The sequence below is a fragment of the Sinohyriopsis cumingii genome, chromosome 9, assembly GCF_028554795.1.
Source record: "Sinohyriopsis cumingii isolate HCF-2022 chromosome 9, ASM2855479v2, whole genome shotgun sequence".
NCBI lineage: Eukaryota > Metazoa > Mollusca > Bivalvia > Unionida > Unionidae > Sinohyriopsis > Sinohyriopsis cumingii.
The window spans coordinates 120176328-120197821 of NC_142969.1; the positions used below are offsets into that span (position 1 = coordinate 120176328).

A 21494-nucleotide genomic window follows, 5' to 3' on the forward strand; every position below is an offset into this window, starting at 1 on the left:
CGACGCTGGGGATCGGCACGCAGAAGGTGTTAATTAAACCAAATGACGTCACCATCGTGTAAGATGGACCGACGTCGTTTTTTTTTACCAGCGCTGATTACACCGGATCCGTTGAGTGCAGAAAGTAATAATTAAGCAAAATAACGATTGGACAAAATGTCGGATTCGCCCCCCCTGCTGCTAACCTCGACACTAAGCAGGGGCTATTGTGATTGGGCGATTTCCTATCCAGTATTGGACATTATCACTACGCTGATCTGCTAGAGGGGCAGGGGCCAGTTTCTATGTACAAATTTAATGCCGCAATCAGCGACCTAGTATAAAACAAATCATAAAAATGTCAAATACACAAGTGAGGTCAAAAAGGTCCATATTTTAGATACCTATATTAAAACAAAGCATAAGAATATTATTCACTTGACCAGAGGGGTCACTGGCAGTTCATAACAGAAGAAGTTTAAGCACCCAACCCCTATTTTATACATGCATTTTTCACATCCAAAGGCCATTTTTGACAGCATGTGGTGCTCACATTGCAAACGCAATCCCTTTCCTGGATGAAAATTTTGAAAAACATTGTCTACTAAATCAGAATAGTTGTCATCCAAGCCGTTTTTGGGATATTCTACTTGCCTTGGTTATTGTTGTTGTTATAGGTTTTAACGCCATTTTTCAACACAAGATAAGCTATACATGGCGACCAGTATTAATGGTGGAGGAAGAACCCGTGAAAACCCGGAAAGAACCACCGACCCACGAGAAGCTACTGGAAAGCTTTCTCACATACCCACAGTGGCCGAGCCCGAGACTCTAACCCACGCAGACAGCCGTGAGATGGCAGTGGTCCGTATCTGTGATCGCTTTAGACCACTCTGCCACTCGGAGCCCCCTACTTGCCTTGAACCCATGTGTCTACTGCTATAGGAGGCTAGCTCTTCTTCCATGCCGACTATTGGTATTTCACTATCAACATACTGCAGAATAAACAGTAACACAGAAAGAGTGAAAACAACAAGGTTTTTAAAATTTAACAAATAATAGTTTATTTTCCTGGAAAATTCTGTATAAATGAAAAAAGGAGAAGAACTTACGGTTTCAAGAATCAAATCCAAAAATAATCTAAGAATAATCCACGAATTAAATTGTAAAAGTCCTAGTAATAAATGTTCCAATAATTTCAAGTTCGAATCCTGATGGAAAATCCAAAATGGATGACGATTACGTATGATGTATTCAGTACTGTGCTTATCATCAGTTCCTTGTAGAAATACAAATAATGGCACTCCGGTGTTGAAAATCCAATTAAATTTGTAAGCAATGCCTTTCCAACATTTGTGTGTGAGTACTCCTCAAAATATTTGTAGAGAATAAAGAATTAATCCTTTTGAAATCCAACTGATCTGAAGAATTATTATAGCTCAAATCTGGCTACAACAAATTAACTTGACATCAGTATGAAAAGCCCCAAACTGAGAAATCTCTCTCAAAACAAAGATTATACGGTATCATAAGACGCAGTTTCGAAATTCCCCCAAGTTGCGAAATCGGGGGGGGGGGGGGTCACATGATCATGTTTTTATCACATACACAGAATATGGCATTGATTAGACCAATGATTTTATTCCCAGAACAAAAATATAAAAAAGTGATTACTTCTTAACCCCCGTAGTCCCATCATGACCTTGACAACAACCAATCATTTTAAAATAAAAAGAACTTTGTTTACTAATTCTGAATCCAGGTCAGAATTTAGATCAACACCTGTTGTTTATAAACTAACAGTCAAGGTCAAACAATTTTCTGAAAAAGTATCATTTCTAGTGAATAAATTTACATTATAGTAGCATGTAAGAAAAAGAAAAATTTAAATCAGATATACGTAACACATGCCTGACATCAATTTCAAGAACAACACAAGCCCGAAACACCTAGTTCACAAATATATCCATATCCATAAATAGTAAACAATAATACCTGAAAGAAATCACACATAGCCTTTAGTTAAGAAATTTGACAGGGGCCAATTTACGAAACTGGACCCTGAGACCTAGGCAGACAGGCATGTATGTTAGTATAGTTCCAAACAAATGGTACCCATTGTGCATTCGTTGTGAAGTTGTAGCAAAAGTCAATCGGTTATATGTCTTGATTGTAATTTGAACTAAATAAAAGTTCTTGTAAAAATGTATTAACATGTGGGGTGGGTTTTTTCTTCAAAAAACGTAAGATTACTGATACTCATTGGAGGACTTCAGTTGACAAATATTCGCTTTCGGAATGTGCATGGAGTTTGCCCGTTGTCAAGCTCTTCAGTGTCGGAGATCAATAAATCTGCACGTAGTCCGCAATCCCATCATGCATATAAAGAAGTGAGTGTTTGAAAACCAAATGAACTTACGAAGTTTGCGTTTGGAGAAGCCTCTGCAAATACAATTGTGGGCGAAACCCTAGTAGATCTATATATAAAAAAACACCACAGAAGGCTATTGTAAAAGGTAAGTTGATTTTAATCTGTACGAAATCAGTAATAGTCAAATCATTTACCCGCTGTATCCACTATATTGCTTGCACATTATTTGATCTGTTCGACTGTAACAAACAACATTATTGATTTTTGTTTAGGAACGCGGCAATTTATTAGCCAAGAACAGGTGCGTTAGTAAGGACATTTAATACTAAAAGGCTAATTATAACGCTGTATCCTGTGCTTAAAAAATAACTTTAAACCAACAATACGAAATGAAACCATACATTTAAAGGCATTTTATTATCTCGACCAAGTTTTGATAAATTTTACTTTAAGTATAGTCACTTAGTAGCCGCACAATGGCCGAATATCACTGGTACATACTACCTGCAGGCCTGTGTAAAGATATCCAGGTCTGTGCCGTAAAGTAACCTATGTTGGTGCCGTGTAGGTCAGGAATTTAGCACAGTAGCATTTGCTAGCCAGTGGATGACCTTTGGGATGCCTGTCTTTTAATTCTCCATGTCGATCCATTCTTCAGTAAAGTCATTTCATACTTTTAGAGAGAGATTTAATATCCAGCAAGTGGACATTTTGGTTCTTTATAAGCAAAACATTCGTGAACTCGATTGTTTTAGTTTTAATATATGCCACATTATTTCATCTCATGCAATGCAACCTGGAATAAAGTCGATCTTTTTATTTTCCAAGGGGTGATAACTCACTTATTTATCCCCCATAGTACCGGGTTCGTCTTCTAGTCTTTACTGGTATATCTCACGTTCCTAAGATTACCTTAATTGATATTGCTTATCGTATTTATAATATTCGCATACCTTCCCATCTGTGTTTACCCCTCTTCCCTTCCGATTTTAGAAACGAAAAGCATCAAGGATTTAAAAAGAATGCACAAAAACGTAGTCATTTTATTCATCAATTTATAATTTCTAAGCTGGTTGTCGTGATAGGGGCCCCTAATACTGTCAGCTTAATGGCTTTTCAAACCAAACGAAAGCTCCCGATGTAAACATGCAAACAGGCTGCTCACCGTCTTCGCTAGCCAAGGTTCCGATATGATAATCCTGTCTACAACTTGGCGGATCGAACAGATCCATTGGTGCTTTGTCCTAGCGACATCTATTGGATTTCATGAGTTGCCTCCCTTAGTATGTAATGCCAACTAACCAATAGCGTGGTGCATTGTACTTAGGTCGCAAATGGTGGGAGCAATTGACCCAACAAGAATACTTTTGAAGTTTAACATTGAAAGTATGACTATGTACCAGGGGGAAAACATTACAGGTGTATTGGAGTGAAAGGTATTTGTACAAACAGGGACATGTACTGGAAAATTGCTTATTTATCAGTTCATTCAAGTTGTGTGCTCCCTTTGTCTCGATCATATAGGAACAATGTTCAAATTTGAACAACTTACATTTGATTGGTTGCGGATGCTTGCCGCCGCATCGAATGAAATTCACAGACCCGAAGGACAGAAAGTTCTGCTCGATATGCTAAGGTGTTGATAGGAATATCACATCGGAACCTTGTCTGGCGAAGATGAGTGCTCAATGTCCTTTTCCGGTTTCTATAACGGTTCATTTGAGTAAAAACTAAGTTGTCTGCGTCTAACATTTGCAATGTATAGATTTTGTATTTTTAAAACAAAGTGGGCCAATGAAAAGAAGGAACTCTTGTATAAATGTATTCAAAGAGATGTAACTCGAAAATTTACGGAATTACTGAGATTATCAAAGATGGTGAATGCAGTGTAAACCTTAATCTAAGTAGCTTTGAAATATCACTTGACAGTTAAAGTAATCAGATATTCCACACCAACAGCTGGTTTATGTTATACATTCACTAGGGTTTATGTTCCATGGGAAAAATACTCTCAGGGCAGTCTTTACTCCCCTTCCTAGCGGTATTGATGTCTTGTATTTAATAAATAGTATAGAATGCCTACTCGCATCTGTTACTTGAAAACAAATCAAATACTCGTCCATGAAAATACGACGACCTTGTTGCTAAAAGGAAACTCCAGTTTAATTTGAAACGCTAACAAGTTGATAGTCTTCGGAACCCCTGTTGGAAATCAGGTTAGAAATTGTAAATTTATGAAAGAAATTACTCAGTTGTGTGGATTTGTTTATATTCCTATCTTTTATTTTAAAATATGTAAGGGGTATACACCAATGGAAGGATATGCGAATCGTTGCATATGTCGGCAACGACGCGGCATTACTCAGCGAGAAAACAATTCTTCCAACGCTGCTGCAGGTTAACAATGAATCTGGTGAAATAATGTCCACCCAGAGATCTTTCAATGATTGGTTCACAAAATACCCGCAAACCATTCTTCAGATCTTCAATCCAAGAATCCCAGAGTTATTTCTTCCTGATTTTGTAATCCTCTCTTCGAAGGGTTCGCTCTTATGGCTGTCTCTGCAACTAGATCTTGCTACCAGACCTTTATTATTTTTCTCCGTATTCCTAGTCCCACGAGTCTCTTATTGAAAATAAAGCCCCCATCTCCCAAAGGCGATAGTCCTGCGGAGGGTGAGTACAAACCGGTTTGGAGGCATATCCCTGTGAAAGTGGCTTCACAACCACTTTTACAACTGGAGAATGGGAACGAGACATGGGAATGAAAACGATGATGGTAAATGCGAACGAAGGTGTTTGTGGCCTGTTTTGGGGTATCTGGCGCCCTAGGTAAGGTTAGATTCTGGCGCCCCCCCCCCCCAAAAAAAAATATCAATTTCAAAATTTATAAACAATGAATTTAAAATAATAAAAATCAACATTTGAGCACAGACCAAAGGTAATTTAAAAATTTTGTACCCCTCTGTGCTCAAATGTCCGGACACCCCCCCCCCCAAAAAAAAGCACTACTTGATACTATTTTATTTGCAAAATTAAGACAAGAATAAACAAACATAAAGATGGACATTTAAATACCCCACACAGGCCATTTCTTTCCTTGTTTATACCATTAAAATAAGGAGTTACCCATCTCAGTTTGGTTTCCGCGGCAAACTGAAGGTTTCGTATACGCGTGGTTCCACGGAAAAACTCTTGGCCTATAAAAACACGCGAACGTAATTACGTCCTGAAAGTTTCGTATACGCGCGATTTTCACTCACTCATTTTGCTTGTTCCGGTCAGCCTGGTGTTTCGGTCAGACTGAATCTACCCGATTATTTGTCCCTGTATGAAATAAACCAGGATAAAAAACGACCCTCAATAAAACTGAAATTTATTTATTTATTTTTCAAAACTGTTGTTGATTTGGAGAAATGCGCCCCCTGAAACCAGCGCCCTAGGCGGCTGCCTAGCTTGCCTATATGGTAGCGCCGGCCCTGGGTACATGATTGATGGGTGTATTTGGGGTTATAGAGTAGATAGCAAGGCATACAGCTTGGTCTTGCTTCAGATGTACACTTATGACACAAAAACTCGGCTAGATCCACTTGGTCATTTTCACTTCCTGGACTTCGGAGGTAAATTGTAAAAAAGAACCGATAACGTTCTTACATTTGATATATTTGGTAATTCGTTCATTGCACTTTCATAAACGAGTACTGTCTAGTCTGGCAAAATTCAATTTCCCTATTTTAATCACTGAAGATAGAGTATTTTAGATTAATTCTGGCTGGGAGGAGTCATTTTGGTCACTTGTGTGCTTAGAGCATGTCTAGTTTCCTTAAGTACAATATCCAATGAAATTTCAGCCACAGTACATAAAAGTAACATAGAGCTATGCCAACATTCTCTCGACTGTGTATGTTGCAAACGCACCTTGTACCTTTCACTCTCTCAGTTTGTAATATATTTAGAGCTTCCCCATTGTCCTGAGACAATCAGTCGGAACATCCTCTGCTTTTTCTTTCAAATGGAAAAAGAAACCTCGACGCCGTTGAGTTATTTTCTGAACTACTTTCGTTTACCTCGAACACTGGCGACGGAAGAAAACAAATTCACATTCAGAATAATCAAAGCCTTTCGTGTTGAACAGGAGCATACGGTATTGTCGTTATACGGCCTTACCTCGGTATTTTTGTTTCCGGTGGTATGTACCACGGCACTGATTCAATGTACCGGTACGTAGGTAGTTTCTGCCAGTAAGGAATATACGGAAATTCCTGATAAATCTTTTACGATTTTAATTATATTAACAGTGTTTCTTCATAATTCATGATAAAATAGTTCACAAATATTTTGTGTATAAAATGGTTGTATCTCTCGCAAATTAATAGTTACTCAAATCAACGTGCGTCCAAATACAAATATCATGTTATGATACATATTCGGACCAAATCCGACTTTCAGAACAAATGTCATGTTTCAGTTATTTGCTAGCTTGTATATATATATATATATATATATATATATATATATATATATATATATATATATATATATATATATATATAGATACATACATACATACATATATGTGTGTGTTGTAATAACTTTGGAGTATGCGCATGTGTATTTAGCTCTCCATTTTAGGGATTTTGTTAGATTTTTGTGATTACTTGTTTGATTATGTGATTATGGTGCTGGGAAATAGTCCTCATCCCGAATAATTAGCCTATTACTAGGAACAAATGTCACGGAGTGCAGTGTTGGTGAGATTTCATGATGTCATGGTTTAATATTAGTGAGCTCAGGTCAGGCCCACATGAGTGTCCCTGTCCCTGTCGCTCTGTAGTTACTATTAAAATCTAATTGTGTGGATTGATTGTGTGACCCCATGTGCAGTATTTATTATTTTGACTTGTAAATTGCACACTGGAATAATTGAGAAGGGACTGTTCCATCATCTGGTGGCGCCTTTTTTTTGTTGCTATGATGGTAAATATGGTGTAGAGTTACATGAGAAATTAGGCTTGAAATCATGATTAGACTGGCCTAAAGTAGCGCCGGAAAATAGTTCCCTGTATTAGGTGGTTGATTTGTATATTTTCACGGTGTGAAATACTGGCGTTACGTTACGGAAATGTAATGGGATGAAACTATGCAGTTGTGAGGTTCACAGGCAATCGTGAAGTTGGGAGATTTGTGGTCATGTACTAGTTAGAAGAAAATTATGTCTAGTTTGAGCGGGTTTAATTTCCAGTTTACAAGAGTAGTTGTAAGTCCTGGGAATCAAGGGAAAACCAGTGACTTCTAGCGGGATTCACGCCAGGGCTGAAATCGCTCTGTGAAGTTATATATATATATATATATATATATATATATATATATATATATATATATATATATATATATATATATATATATATATATATATATATATGTGTGTGTGTGTGTGTGTGTGTGTGTGTGTGTGTGTGTGTGTGTTTTGCTTTGTACGACTGCAAATCATCCTACGATTTTCAGAAACGCACTTGTTTTCAACTGAACCTTGCATAATTTTTCAAGTACAATCAATATTTTATCGTTTGTTGAATGAGTGTGTTTTATGTTTATAGCCTTCTCGGATGAATATCTTGTCTAGGTGTCGGCTAGTCCGAATTTCCTCTGACCCTTGTCACCCCATTTTTGATTGATATTTGGATATTGATGTTGGGGTGTAGGGGCAGAGTCCATACCCTATTGAAAAGTTGGAATTCGCCCACACCTTTGGTGTCGCATGCGGTAGGCGCTTAATAATAATAATAATAATGAGGACTTTGTATAGCGCCTAATCTTTAGAAGCTCTAAGCGCTTTACAACATTAGACAACACCTATAAGATAAGAAACATAATAATATTGTTACAAAAACAAACAACACGAAATTAGAAAAACATTTTTTAAAAAAAAAACATGCTGAGAATATTTCAGGTAGGAAACATTATTAGGTCTTTAAGTTTGTTCTTGCAGTCGAAGTAAGTGAGTTTGAAAGCCCTCTTGAATGTGATCACTGTGTCTTTGTGTCTAAGTTCAGTGGGCAATTCATTCCATGTTGCTGGCCCCTGGTATGCAAAAGAACGCTGTCCATATGACTTTGTTTTCATAGTGGGAATAATGAGTATACGATTGTCAGAAGAGGAGCGTAAGTATCTTGCTGGTGTGTACACATGGGTGAGGTCAGATAGGTATGTTGGACTAGAGTCCGACAGTGAAATGTAGCACAGAGAATAAATTTTGTGTTTGATTCTGGATCGAATGGATAGCCAGTGTAGGGTACAGAGCAGCGGTGAGGTGTGCTCTGATCGTGGTACTCTAAGTATGATCCGAGCAGCTGTGTTTTGAACTTTTTGAAGTTTCTGGAGTAGATATTGAGATGAACCAGACAGAATTGAATTACAATAGTCCAATCTTGAAAGTACTAATGAACAGACAAGTGTTTTAGTGGCATCAACTGAAAGATATTTGCGAATTGAGCTGATGCGTCTCGGCTCAAGGTATGCAGCCTTGCCTATGTTCATGACATGTTGGTGCAATGTGAGAGTACTGTCCAGAGTAACACCTAGGTTTCGTACTGATTGTGTGAATTTAATGTTGGTGTTGCTGATATTTATTGTTTGAGGTAAAGGATGTGAATGAGAAAGTCTTTGTGTTGTGATCAGAATGGCCTCGGTTTTGGATGGTAGCATTAACTTCAGTTGGGTGGCTAGATTTGTATATTTGGGTGTCATCAGCGTACAGTTGGTGAGACACTGGATGTTGATCTATGACACTTGAGAGCGACTGAGTGTACAGAATGAAGAAAACAGGTCCAAGAACAAGCCCCTGTGGAACACCACAACATAGATCAACTGGGCTGGAGTGTATTCCATTTGCAGATACAATTTGTGTTCTGTTGACCAAGTGGGACTTGAACCACAGTAAGGCTGTATCATGAATGCCAAATACATGCTGGAGACGGTGAAGTAATATATCATGGTCTATTGTGTCAAATGCTGCAGACAAATCAAGGAGGATGAGGAATGTAATCTTTCCGCTATCTAATGCAGAGAGAATGTGATTAACTACAAGCTGGGATGGAACAACCTTTTCTAAGATTTTTTAAATGAATGGGAGATTAGAAACTGAGCGGTAGTTCTTTAAATCGTTATGGTCTAGTGTTGGTTTCTTCAGCAGAGGCTTTACAGTGGCAGTTTTGAAAATGATGGGAATTCCCCAGATGAGAGAGAGGTATTAATAACATCAGTAAGTGAAGGCAATACTGGATCTAAGCACTCAAGCAGCAGTGATGTTGGAATTGGATCAAGTTCACATGACTTTGGTGCACTCTTCATCACGATTGTACGTACGAAATCCATAGAGACAGGTTCAAATGCTGCTAATTGTTGCCGCTCAAATTCTGTATCCCAACTGTATGGTGACGACGAGTCAGTTGAAATTGTGGTGTCAAGCTTATCTCTAATGGTTTGTACTTTGTCATGGAAGAAATTTGCAAACATGTCCGGAAGGTCGACTGGAGAGAAGGTAGTTGGAAGTGGTGCTGATTTGTTCCTTGACGTTGGCTTGTTAGTAATCTCGAAGAGCTCTTTGCAGCTGGAACTTTCCATGATCTTAGTAGTGTAGTGGGCTGATTTCGCTGCATGGACTATATTTGTGACATTCTTCTTAGCGTCTTCATAGATTTGCTTATGAATAGTGAGTCTGGTGGAAACCCAGAGCCTCTCAGCTTTACGGCGGTCTCTTTTAGCAGTGCGAAGCTGGTCCCTAACACTGCTATACCATGGAGAACACTTTTGATTTGATACTCTGCACTTGGTAGCTGGGGCATGTTTGTCAAGTAATGAACGCATACAGTTATCGAGTTGTTCTGCGGTAGGAGGTAAGCAAGTTGTTAGGTTAGCTTGGATGTCGTGCATTAGTTTGGTTCTATTTATCATACGGAGGTTTCTCTTAGTAGCAGATAAAGGTGGAGGGTTAGGGACTGATACGTCAAGATGGCCAAGTAAAACTTTCAACGAGATCTACCTGCATGAAATCGATATGAATATGATTTATTTTCTCAAAAATCGTGAGCATTGCATTCGTTATGTCTTTAATCCACTGACAGACGAGACGAAAGTGCTTCGTTGCTGAAATTTGACCTAGATCTGGCCATTTGCATTCCGAGTCACATGCCCATAGAAATCTCGCGACCAACAGACATCAGAGGTCATATAGTCACGTGATATCGACAATAAACAAATTTCCAAAGTTGTTGTACATAGAATGTGGACATATTATATAGAAGTCACTTAATGTTTGTAAATAAATATAATGCATACTCAATTCTCAACATATTTATTATGAGAACAACTACCAGAAACCTGTCGGTATCGCAGCAGGGTAGAGAAAACCATTTTCAAGAAGTACAGAGCACGTGTCAGCGATGTTTTTGTTGGTGTCATGTGACTATCACGGTGACGTGCTCTTTGCATTGTGAATCTGGTTTTCTTCAAATTGCTGCAATATTTACAGATTTTCAGTCGTTGTTTTGACAATAAATATTTGAGAAGTTTGTTGTTTTCATTTTTCTATAAAAGAAATTACGTCATTTTCATTTATATGTTCGATTTTTTTTCTTCCTACAGCAACACTAGAAATGGTTTATTGTTGATATCACGTGCCTCTTTGACCTCTGATGTCATTGACATGTAGGTTGCGAGAGTTGTGTAGTCACGTGACTAGGAATGCAGATGGCTAGATCCATAGCAAATTCGTCTACTTTAAGATACTGGCCATTTAATTTTTGGGGCCGGGGGTGGGGTGGGTGGGCGGGGTTATAGCTAAAGTATGTTATGTTCTTTTATCTCAAAATAATTTTTACTGTTTTTTTTTTCTTCTTCTCCAAGTAATGTCATGGATATAACAGGATGTTATTATTTTGCTATAAATCAGAGCAAGATATTTTTCCAACTACACTCAATTGACAGATACAAATTAACCAAAAGAGGTGTCAGGCCACTGCCCTAGAACATTGAATCGCTGGTCCTTAGTATAATTGCGGTATACCATGGTACCTATCGCGGTACGTTAAGAAATATCGCTGTATACCGCGGTTCAGAATCTTTCGTGGTACCCAGCTCTAGTGTTGTAACATATTTGGTGTACTATGCCAGAGGCGAATCACTAAATTCATCAATCTGATGTGTATTCATCATTCCTTTTTTTTTTAAGAATATGTTTTACAATAACGATGTTTCGACAATCAATGAAATATATGCACTTTTATTTTTTAATGTATTTCTGCAGTATTTTAATGAAACATTGTAAAGAGCTTCAATTGTCTGCAATTGATTAGTGTACTGGTAGTGAATTAAATTAATGACTCATTACGACGTCTATGAAGTATTTACGTCTTAACAACGACCTCGGGCTTGATGACAGTTCTAATGGACACGTATGCACGCGAGGGAAAAGGCTGAGGATATTCCGAACAGATTACCGTCTACGCTGATGGACACCTATGCTTGCGACGGAAAAGGCTGAGGATATTCCGAACGGATTACCGTCTACGCATATGGACACTCATGCATGCGACGGAAAAGGCTGAGGATATTCCGAACGTACTACCGTCTACACTAAAGATTCACTTTGGCCCCTAGGTGTAATTTGATGCAAGTATCTGATTATTAGCGAAGGGGTGGTTTATTACCAATTGAACACTTTTGTCGGACAATAAAGCCCGATCTCAGCACCAGACCTGATCAACTTGGCCTGAAATCGATGTTTATAATATGCATTTTACAAATGGAGAATAATTTTGCGAGCACATGACAGTGTAAGTAACTGTAAAAGTAGTATTGGAATGGCCAGGACCTACAGAAGAAATAATAGTACAAAGTTCAGAATTAGGTGAGTACGGTAAAGAAGTGTTCTTATTAAGACATGACAAAGATTCAAATTGAAGAACTTTGCACCAAAGCAAATCGTTGCTCACAAAATGCGATTTTTTAATTATTATTTTTTTTTAGCTGTCAGGGGTTTAGTTACGGTAGTCGCAAACCCTCCCGTTTGTTTGCTCCCACCTTCCCCAGTCAGCACCAAACACATTAGTCCTACATGTAAGACCTCGACGCTGATATTTATGTTTTGGGCAGGATCAAAACAGCACAGTAAGTATATTAATTACATATCAATTTGTTGAAGAGTGATGATATGGTCTGCCAAGTGTGTGAAATATTCCTGAAACTTTGACTACTCGGAAAACTCTATACAAGCCTGTTATTTGGATAATAAGACATAGCACTAAGACAAAAATAACATGTGCTGTGTCTTGCATTGTAGGACTACAAACACATAAGTATCGGGCGATACATCTCATATTGTAGGGCCATTCCCTCTCTCTCTCACTCTTACAGATTTTAAAAACAAAAAGATTTAAGGATATTAAAAAAATGCATACACGTTTATTGCTAGGGTGTCATAATCACTGTCAACTTCTTGGCTTTTCGAATCAAACGGAAGTTTTGTTAGTAACATGGTTGCCATATTTGCATGGACGAGTGTGTTTTCAAGCAACAGATGTGGTATAGTTCGCAGTCGTTGATATTCTCAATAACAATGTTAATTTTGGAGTTACATATCTTTGAACACATACAAGTGGTCATCCTTTTTATTTGTTCATACCAAAACTTGACACTGCAAATATTGGATGCTGATGACAGTTTTTACTGAAATGAACTCTTGTAGAAATCAGAAAAGGACAGCGACGAGTCTGTATGTTGTTTACATCAAGAGCTTTAATTTGCTAATAAGTTGACAGTGTTAGAGGCTCCTTTGCAACAATCAGCTTAGAAATTATAAATTCCAACTAAACACTGCAAACATGACACCGAGGCAGTTTAAAGAATCCTGACTTTTTCAGACTATGGCTCATGAGGACCATTGCTGATTTTGACAAAATTATGGACAGATTCAGACCATGCAGAATATTTTTAAAAAAATGATGAACAAATAACTTACCTCATTGTTTTATAGTAGTCATTGCTGTTTTTGCAAACTTGGTAAGAGATTGAAAGAGAATGATTTACATTTAGTTCTTCATAAATTTCTAGCTGAAATCTCGGCAAATTAGACCTATTGCATTTAGATTTGTATTTTTAACTAAAGAAACTTTCAGATGTTTACAATAAGGAAATCCATAAATCAGGCTGGTATGGTCCACTTTCAACTCTATCAAGCATTAATTGTCATGAATTGACCCATGGCATTGATTGATTCTTGATTCAAATTATGTTTTCTTTGCATTATGTTTGCCAAATAAATAGAGTACAAAGATATATTGAACAGTAACAAAATATTAAACAATTTAAACATACTTTAGAGCTAACAGGTAACTGCTGTCATGCTTCAGTTGGCATAACTGAATCAAGGTTAGATTGGTTTGAGGACAGGAAGTCAATTTATGACTTAATTTGATTAACTCTTTTTCTGCAGTATATAGGAGAAAGCTAAATTTTAAAGACCATCTACCTCACCTGTCACTTTATCGCTGAAATCTAGAAATCTACCCTACCGCTTTTCCAAAATTTATTATTTATTATTATTTTCAGACCAAACTATCACTATATTTCTGCTTACTAAAAACCATTTTTTTTTCAAAAATCATCAGAACCAGTCTACAGAGAACTGCAAACTTGTATTGGTGATAGATGTCTAGCTTAGTAGTGAGATTGGCTAATGTGCACACAGTCAGCTGTTAATTGATTACCATACTGTTTTAATCTGGAGAGTTTAATGCCAAATGTGGATGGGTTTTGAGGGTCTAATAGGGAATAAAGAGAACAGAGGTGGTTTCAGCCAAACTATTATTTCAATAGGTATTTTTGTTTCATCGTCTTGCTTAATTTTTGGGGGACTTTTTGGAGGAATATTTAAGGACAATTGATATGTTTTTGTTCAATTTGTGTCAAAATACCGATATTTTTTCAATGCCATGGCAAATACTGGTTAAAAATAAATATGAAACTCAGGATTAAATCTGATGCCAAACTCAGAAACATTCTCCTCATAATGAACTTAAATTGGAGCAGTATTGGACCACAGTCATCAAACTTAAAAACCCAGTCACAAGAAAACTGAAGTTTGAATGTTCTTTCAGGCTGAGCACAAGTGCTTTGTCATTGCCACATTCTTGTCCACAGATGACATTTCATACCGAATTTAACTGAGTTGCTCCATAATTATCCGAATAACCTACCGAGTTACATTATACTCCAGCCAATCAAACGCTGGTGGGCACATGTATGTAACAAAATGACATCCATTGTTGTTAAAAAATATTTCAGAAATAAAATTCATTAAATGATTGAAATTTATATGTAAATTATCCACAGACTTTCAAAAACAAATCTGATAAACTCATATGAAACGCATTTTATTATAGTGACGTTTCAGATGCACAGAAATAGTTTGAACAACTTGCTCTTTGATTGTCAGGATTAAATTTACTTCGACACCGTTTCCTAACTTACATGTACATGTCCAGATGTAAACAGCTCAAAGCTACTCTCTCGTATGGGTTTAAAATCCGCCCTAGTTTCCAGAAAATAAAACAGAATGGTGCCAATATTACATTTCGTCAATATCTGCGGCAGCATCGCTGTTGAATATGCATTTTTCAACTCGATAAATGGTGTTGAAGTAGTTACAGAACCTGATGCTGAAGCGTTAGCCATATTTTGCCCACCACCTATTACGGTCAGCTGACCACCCGCCACGTGATCAAAATTCCAAGCAAATTATGAAGTTCACCGAAGTCTGCATGAAATGGGCTATTGGACATACATTTGGTAAACACTTGTACTGGTATAATTATATACAGAACTCATATCTACTGTCAATATAATTTTCAAACAAGATTTGTTTGTAGAAGTACATTTTATCATCATTTTATCATCAGAAATGTTAAAAGTAATTTTTGCCATCTGATGAAAGTACAGTATCAACATATATATATGGTCACTTTTATGTGAAAACATCTTTGTTGAATAACTTAATGACTGCTAGGTTAGTTCTTTGTTAATTGGAAGAAAAGACATTGTCAATAATCATTTGTTTTTTTTTAAATATTTGAGATCTTTTCTTGACATGTAAATGGTGATAAAAATATAAGGTATGTCACACTGAAGTTGTAGGTACAGTTTAGTGATCCATGTGTTAACAAGAATCTTGCTTGCCCAGAGTACAATGGCTTGTATTGAATAACTGTTATTTCAGTCACTAATTTTGCAAAGAATATTCCCAATTATTGGTATTTCAGATGTAATAGTGTCACTATTAGAACTAACATAATCCAAAAAATAACATCCTGATTACCAGACCTAAGTAGGCATAATGTGTCATGCACTATAACAAGGGGAGCATCATCATTATCAATTCAATTTTGCCCGTCACTCCTGCTGGGGTATAGGCCCCCCCACAAAAGATCGCCAGAGGCTTCTGTCCTGTGCCATCCCCTCAAGCTGACTCCAGGTGTGACCCATCATAGTGGTGTCCGCCTCAAGGTCACATCGCCAGGTGTTTCTTGGTTGTGGCTTAGGTAGGGTGTGTCCTATCCAACACCACCTTCTCTTCTTGATCTCATCCTCTACCGGAAGCAGGGAGGTTCTCTGCCACAGGTTGGTGTTGCTGATGGTATCTGGCTAGCGGATCTGGAGAATTCTTCTTAGGCAGCTGTTGATGAAGGTCTGAACTCTCTTTACGGTAGACTTGGTGGTTCTCCAGGTCTCTGCTCCATACAGTAGGACTGACTTCACGTTGGAGTTGAACAGTATGATCTTGGTAGTTAAGGAAATTTCTTTGGAGCTCCAGATGTTCTTGAGCTGTAAGAATGCTGCTCCAGGCTTTCTGATCATTGCCTTGACCTCTGGAATGTGCCACCCTGCTGGTTGATAATGCTGCCCAGGCACGTAAAGGACTCCACCTCTTCCAGGGGACTTCCCTGCAGTGTGACTGGGTTGTTAGTGGCATGATTGATCTTGAGGATCTTGGTCTTGTCTTTGTGGATGTTGAGGCCAACCTGTGCTGATGTGGCTGCCAGTACGTCGATCTTGTCCTGCATTTGCTGCTGACTATGAGACTAGAGTACTAGGTCATCGGCAAAGTCCAGGTCCTCAAGTTGACTCCACAATGTCCACTGGATCCCATTTCTATTCCCATTGGTGGATGTCTTCATAATCCAGTCAGTGGTGAGAAGGAAGAGAAATGGCAACAGCAAGCAGCCTTGCCTCACGCCAGTCTGCACTAGGAAGCTGTCTGTGTGCTGTCCTGCATGAATGACTCTGCAGGACATTCCGTTGTAAGTGTTCTTTATCAGGTTCACCAGCTTGGTTGGGATGCCATAGTGGCGAAGAAGTTTCCAGAGTGTCTCCCGGTCCACACCGTCGATTGCCTTCTCATAATCGACAAAGCGAAGAGTAGCTATTTGGTCCGTACATGATCTGTTCTGCCGGAAGCCCGCTTACTCATCTCAAAACTGGGGGTCAGCGACCTCCTTCATCCTTTCCAAGAGGACCCAGTTGAAGACTTTCCCTGGTACTGATAAGAGTGTGATTCCTTTTATGTTGGAGCAGTTGCTAAGGTCGACTTTCTTTGGGATCTTGATTAGGTGTCCCTCCTTTCAGTCAGTTGGTATTTCTTCTTCCTCCCAGGTCTTCTCAAAGAGGTGGTATAGCATTTCCACTGAAGCATCTGAGTCTGCTCTGAGGGCTTCTGCTGGGATGCCGTCAGGTCCAGCTGCCTTGCCATTCTTCAGCTGGGTGATGGCTTTCTTGATCTCATCTCTGGTGGGATTGTCACAGCTTATGGGAAGATCTGCGTTGGCTGGGGGGGTTTAGTGGGGCTGGCCTGTTCAACAGTTCTTCAAAATGTTCTGCCCATCTATTAATCTGGTGTTCTGTGCTTGCTATGGTCTTTCCCTGCTTGTCCTTTACGGGTCTCTCTGTTTTGCTGTATTTGCTGGACAGCTTCTTGGTGATGTCATACAGCTTCTTCATGTTTCCACTTCTGGTCGCTTCTTCTGCCTCTGCTGCTATAGTTTCACTTGTGTATCTTGATGCTTCTTTTCACTTCTCTCTGGGCATCAGTATACTCTTTTTGTACCTTTACTTTTTTAGTTATTGTCCTACTGCTATTTACTGCTGCTTTTTTCTGTTTATGTTCCTGGATTTTGCGCAATGTTTTGGCTGAAATCCATTCTTTCTGCTGGTGCTTCATGGGGCCTAGTATTTCTTGGCATGTTGATTTTATTGCCTCTTTAACGTTCTGCCATCTGTTGTTCACATTGTCTTCCTCATCTTCAAGAAGCTCTTGTAGCACTTGGTACTTGTTGTTAAGCGTCAGTCTGTATTTTTCTTTAATTTTTGCATCTTTCAACAGGCTGGTGTTATACTTTGTTTTATTCTCTTTTGTGCCCATCCAGTTCTTCTTCAGCTTAAGTTTCAGCCTTGCGACAACTAAGTGTTGGTCAGATGCCACATCTGCTCCCCTCTTCACCCTAACATCTTGCAGGGATCTTCTGAACTTCTTGGCTTTGCAGATGTGGTCAGTCTGATTTTCTGTCACATGGTCTGGTGATATCCATGTGTTCTTGTGGATTCTCTTGTGGGGAAAGATGGTACCCCCAATGCAATGTTCAGTGCACAAAGGTCTGCGAATCTCTCATCATTTTCATTCATCTCACCCAGGCCGTGGAACCCCATGGCTTGTTCATACCCTGTGTTATCTGACCCAACTTTGGCATTAAAGTCACCCATGAGGATGTTGATGTCTTTGTCTGGGAAGTTCTCTACTATGTTCTGTAGTCAGTTGTAAAACTGGTCCTTATCTTTTTCTTCACCATCATTTGTTGGAGCATAGCACTGTATGACATTCATCTTTATTTTCTCCTTCTTGGTCCTAAACGTTGCCTTGAGGATTCTGGGCCCATGTGGTTCCTATCCTATTAGTGAATTATATGCTTGCTTTGACAGCAAAAGCCCCACCTCCTGTGTATGAGGCGCATTATCTTCTGAATATAGTAGCATCTCTCCTGTCATCAGTCTTCTTTGTCCAGATTGAGTCCATCTTGTCTCATTAATGCCCAGTAGAGATAGGTTGTAGTTCCTCATCTCTGCTGCTACCTGTGCTGTTTTTCCTGCCTCATACATTGTCCTCACATTCCATGTTGCAATGTCAATTCTCTTGTTTAATAGAAGGATGGTCTGCTTTATGGCTTCTGTAGGCTTGAGACTTTCACGACATAGCATCATGAATCTTCCAGAAGACCCTTCCTCCCTCAGGCTTTCAGTTTCTGGTTTTTCTTCTGTTGGCATTTTTGTAGCAAGTTGGGTTTCACAGAGTTGGGTTGCTAGCCCCACACCTAACCCTCCTCTTTTTACACCCGGGCTTGGGACCAGCAATGGCAGAGTTATCATCATTGTCACTGTGTAATGATATATTTTTGCTCATTAAACCCTGCCTTGATGAAACAGTTTGCAACACTGTCTATGGAAACATGATTCCATGCTTTTATTAACTGCAGACATTTTATGTATTTCACACACAAATTTTGTGAATGCCTGGCTTCTGTTCTTTAAGACTTTATATTATTTGTTGCTTTGTGTCTCAAAAGAGGCAATTTGTTTCAGACTAGATGATTTTAAGTGATTTTCACAAGACTTAGAATTCAAAACAAACATTACTTTCAGCTTTTAGTCCACATGTAGGTTTAGAAAAATAACTATGGATATTTCTAAGTTATTTAGTCATAAAAATGTCTAACATAATATTTCTTTTCATCTGTGAACTGCACTGAAACAGCTACCCATGAATGTGAAGTGTTGATTTGAACTAATATGTAATTATCATGGTGTGATGTTACCTAGCAGCTTTCTTAGGCCTTTGTTATTTAGCAATTATGAATGATGTGATTATCAGGTACATTTGTTTTCATACCTTTCCTATTTAAATGACTGCCAATGTTATCTGGCTTCAAGATGTCAGGTGATAAATACATTATAATTGAGTTAATTTTATCAGGCAGACCACATACACCAAATATGTACTGTAACCAATTAAATGTTCTAACCAAGGAACATGAGAACAGATCCTTTGGAATGCTTGGTAATTAGGAATTTGGCTGGGTAAATTACACTCGTATGTTAGAAATGAGCCAGCATTTTATCCAAGAATATAATAAATAATCATTTATATATATATATATATATGCAGTTGAGCTGACAATGAACAGTGCAAAACTAGTATCTAACTAGCCTGAGCGCTTTCAACCCTTTAATGAGACATTTTAAGGCAAATACAAAACATAGACAAGATAAACAAATAAAACAAAAACAATTATGTTTGCAAAACTTGACATCACTGTTTCTACAAAAATTCAACCTTTTAACTCTATCATGCGTCAGCTAGTTTATTTCAGCTTGTTGCTGATACTGGAACATATTTGTATCAACCTAGAAATTGATAACCCATAATGACATCTATTATTTTATGTAAATTTATGTAAGCGCAGATTATATCCCAGATATTTCATTGTTATAGTAGTCATAGGCTATTAAGCAAATTAGGGAATTATTTAAAAGAAAATGAGTCTGCCGCAAAAGATAATTTTATTTGTGCATGGTTGTCTTTTTCTTGTCTTCTTGGTTGAAACCGCTTGGTTTCAGTGTTCCCAGGCAGCATATCCAGTAAGATTCCTTTTCTTTCCTGGTTTGGGAACTCCAGCTGGGGCTATGAGCAATAGCAATAAGTGTTAAATCACTGAAAGTGTGGCCAGGGGAGAAGTGTTCGGCGACTGGGCTTCTGTACAGCTTCTTCGTCATCATATCAGATATATGAACGTTGATCCTTTTGTGTAGCTTTTCAGTTTCTCTGACATACTGAAGGCTACAGATCTTATATGTGATGAGATAAATCACATTCTCTGTTTTGCAAGTTTTGTGTGGAACATGTATGTTTGGTTTTTATCTAATCACTTTGCTAGAAAATGTTCATGTAATGTTTTGTTTATATATATATGTGGGTGGGTGTGGTAAATATTCTTAATGAATTTTACAAAATGGCTAACCCAGTTTAAATTGACTGTTTTAAGGTATGGTCTGTATCTTTTGGTACACGTCTGTTAGAGCTACTCACAATAAAATACCTAGAGGATTCCCATGAAACTATTCTCACACATTTATACCACCATCTAGTTGGTTGTAAATGAAAATGGTGCCACTTAGAAAATCTGTCATCTTGATCATCTTGTTCTCACTACTTCTGTTTAATGGATGATCATATCAGCATGGAATTTTCACTAGAAGACTTCTAATGATGTCTCATTACTCCTAAACGAAAATGATGCCAATGAGACATACAGTATGGCTGCTATGGCAGCCATCTTGAAAATCTTATTGTTATTGTTATGTGTCGTTCTCAATGGAACTTCTTAATGACATTTGGATTTTCACTACAGGAGCTCATTACAGATTAAATGAAGAGAAGCAGTCAATCATTTAAGTGCATTGGAGTCAAAACCTGTAACAAAATAACTCAAGGGAAGACATCATTCCTCAGCCCATAGCATTTCTAATGGCTTGTCCTATTGTCATTGAACATAGAGTTTATGATGGCCATAATCAAGAATGAATCAGTCTTTAAAACAGCTCAACATGCCTCATTCAGTTAATGACATATTGCAGAAAATTAGACAGTTGTTGGCCAGTTTTGAGAACCTAGATACTGTACTACCATGGAAGTTGTTGTTAGTGTTAGGATAGTCTTAGAGTTCATCCTTGGCAGAATGTTAAGCTCAGAATGCCAGAGTTTGTATGCTAATGTATTACAATATGCAAATACTGCGGAAGAGAGGTTGTTCTGAACCTATCTTTCCATCAAGGGTGAAAATCCAAGGGTTTGGTTTGGCACTGTAAAGATCCATTTATGAAATCCTATTGGTTAGCAGGCAGCAATCAGTTGACTTTTTTCATTTTCAGCCAAAGTGGTGTGGCTTTTGCTGAGTTGAAGCTACTTGTAGTTGGGCCTTGGTTGGCTTTGTGCATGTTTTTTTTTAGCTTTTGCTGGCTTTGTCTGGGAAACATTATAATGGTA

General features: G+C 38.1%; 1 protein-coding gene across 2 annotated transcripts in view; it reads left to right on the forward strand.

Moving 5' to 3' along the window:
* The first annotated feature begins 2378 nt into the window (after positions 1-2378).
* LOC149792600 (uncharacterized) overlaps positions 2379-21494 on the forward strand; it is a 75852-nt gene continuing 56736 nt past the window's right edge. Inside the window, exon 1 of one of the 2 annotated variants that reach the window (XM_089971218.1) lies at positions 2379-2495. Coding sequence is in view for 1 of the 2 variants with exons in the window: in XM_089971217.1 (XP_089827343.1) it covers positions 12211-12257 (47 nt within the window). In the remaining variant the exon portion in view is untranslated. Of the gene's footprint in view, positions 2496-11977; positions 12258-21494 lie in introns of those variants that run through there. The other variant, XM_089971217.1, reaches the window with a different exon arrangement.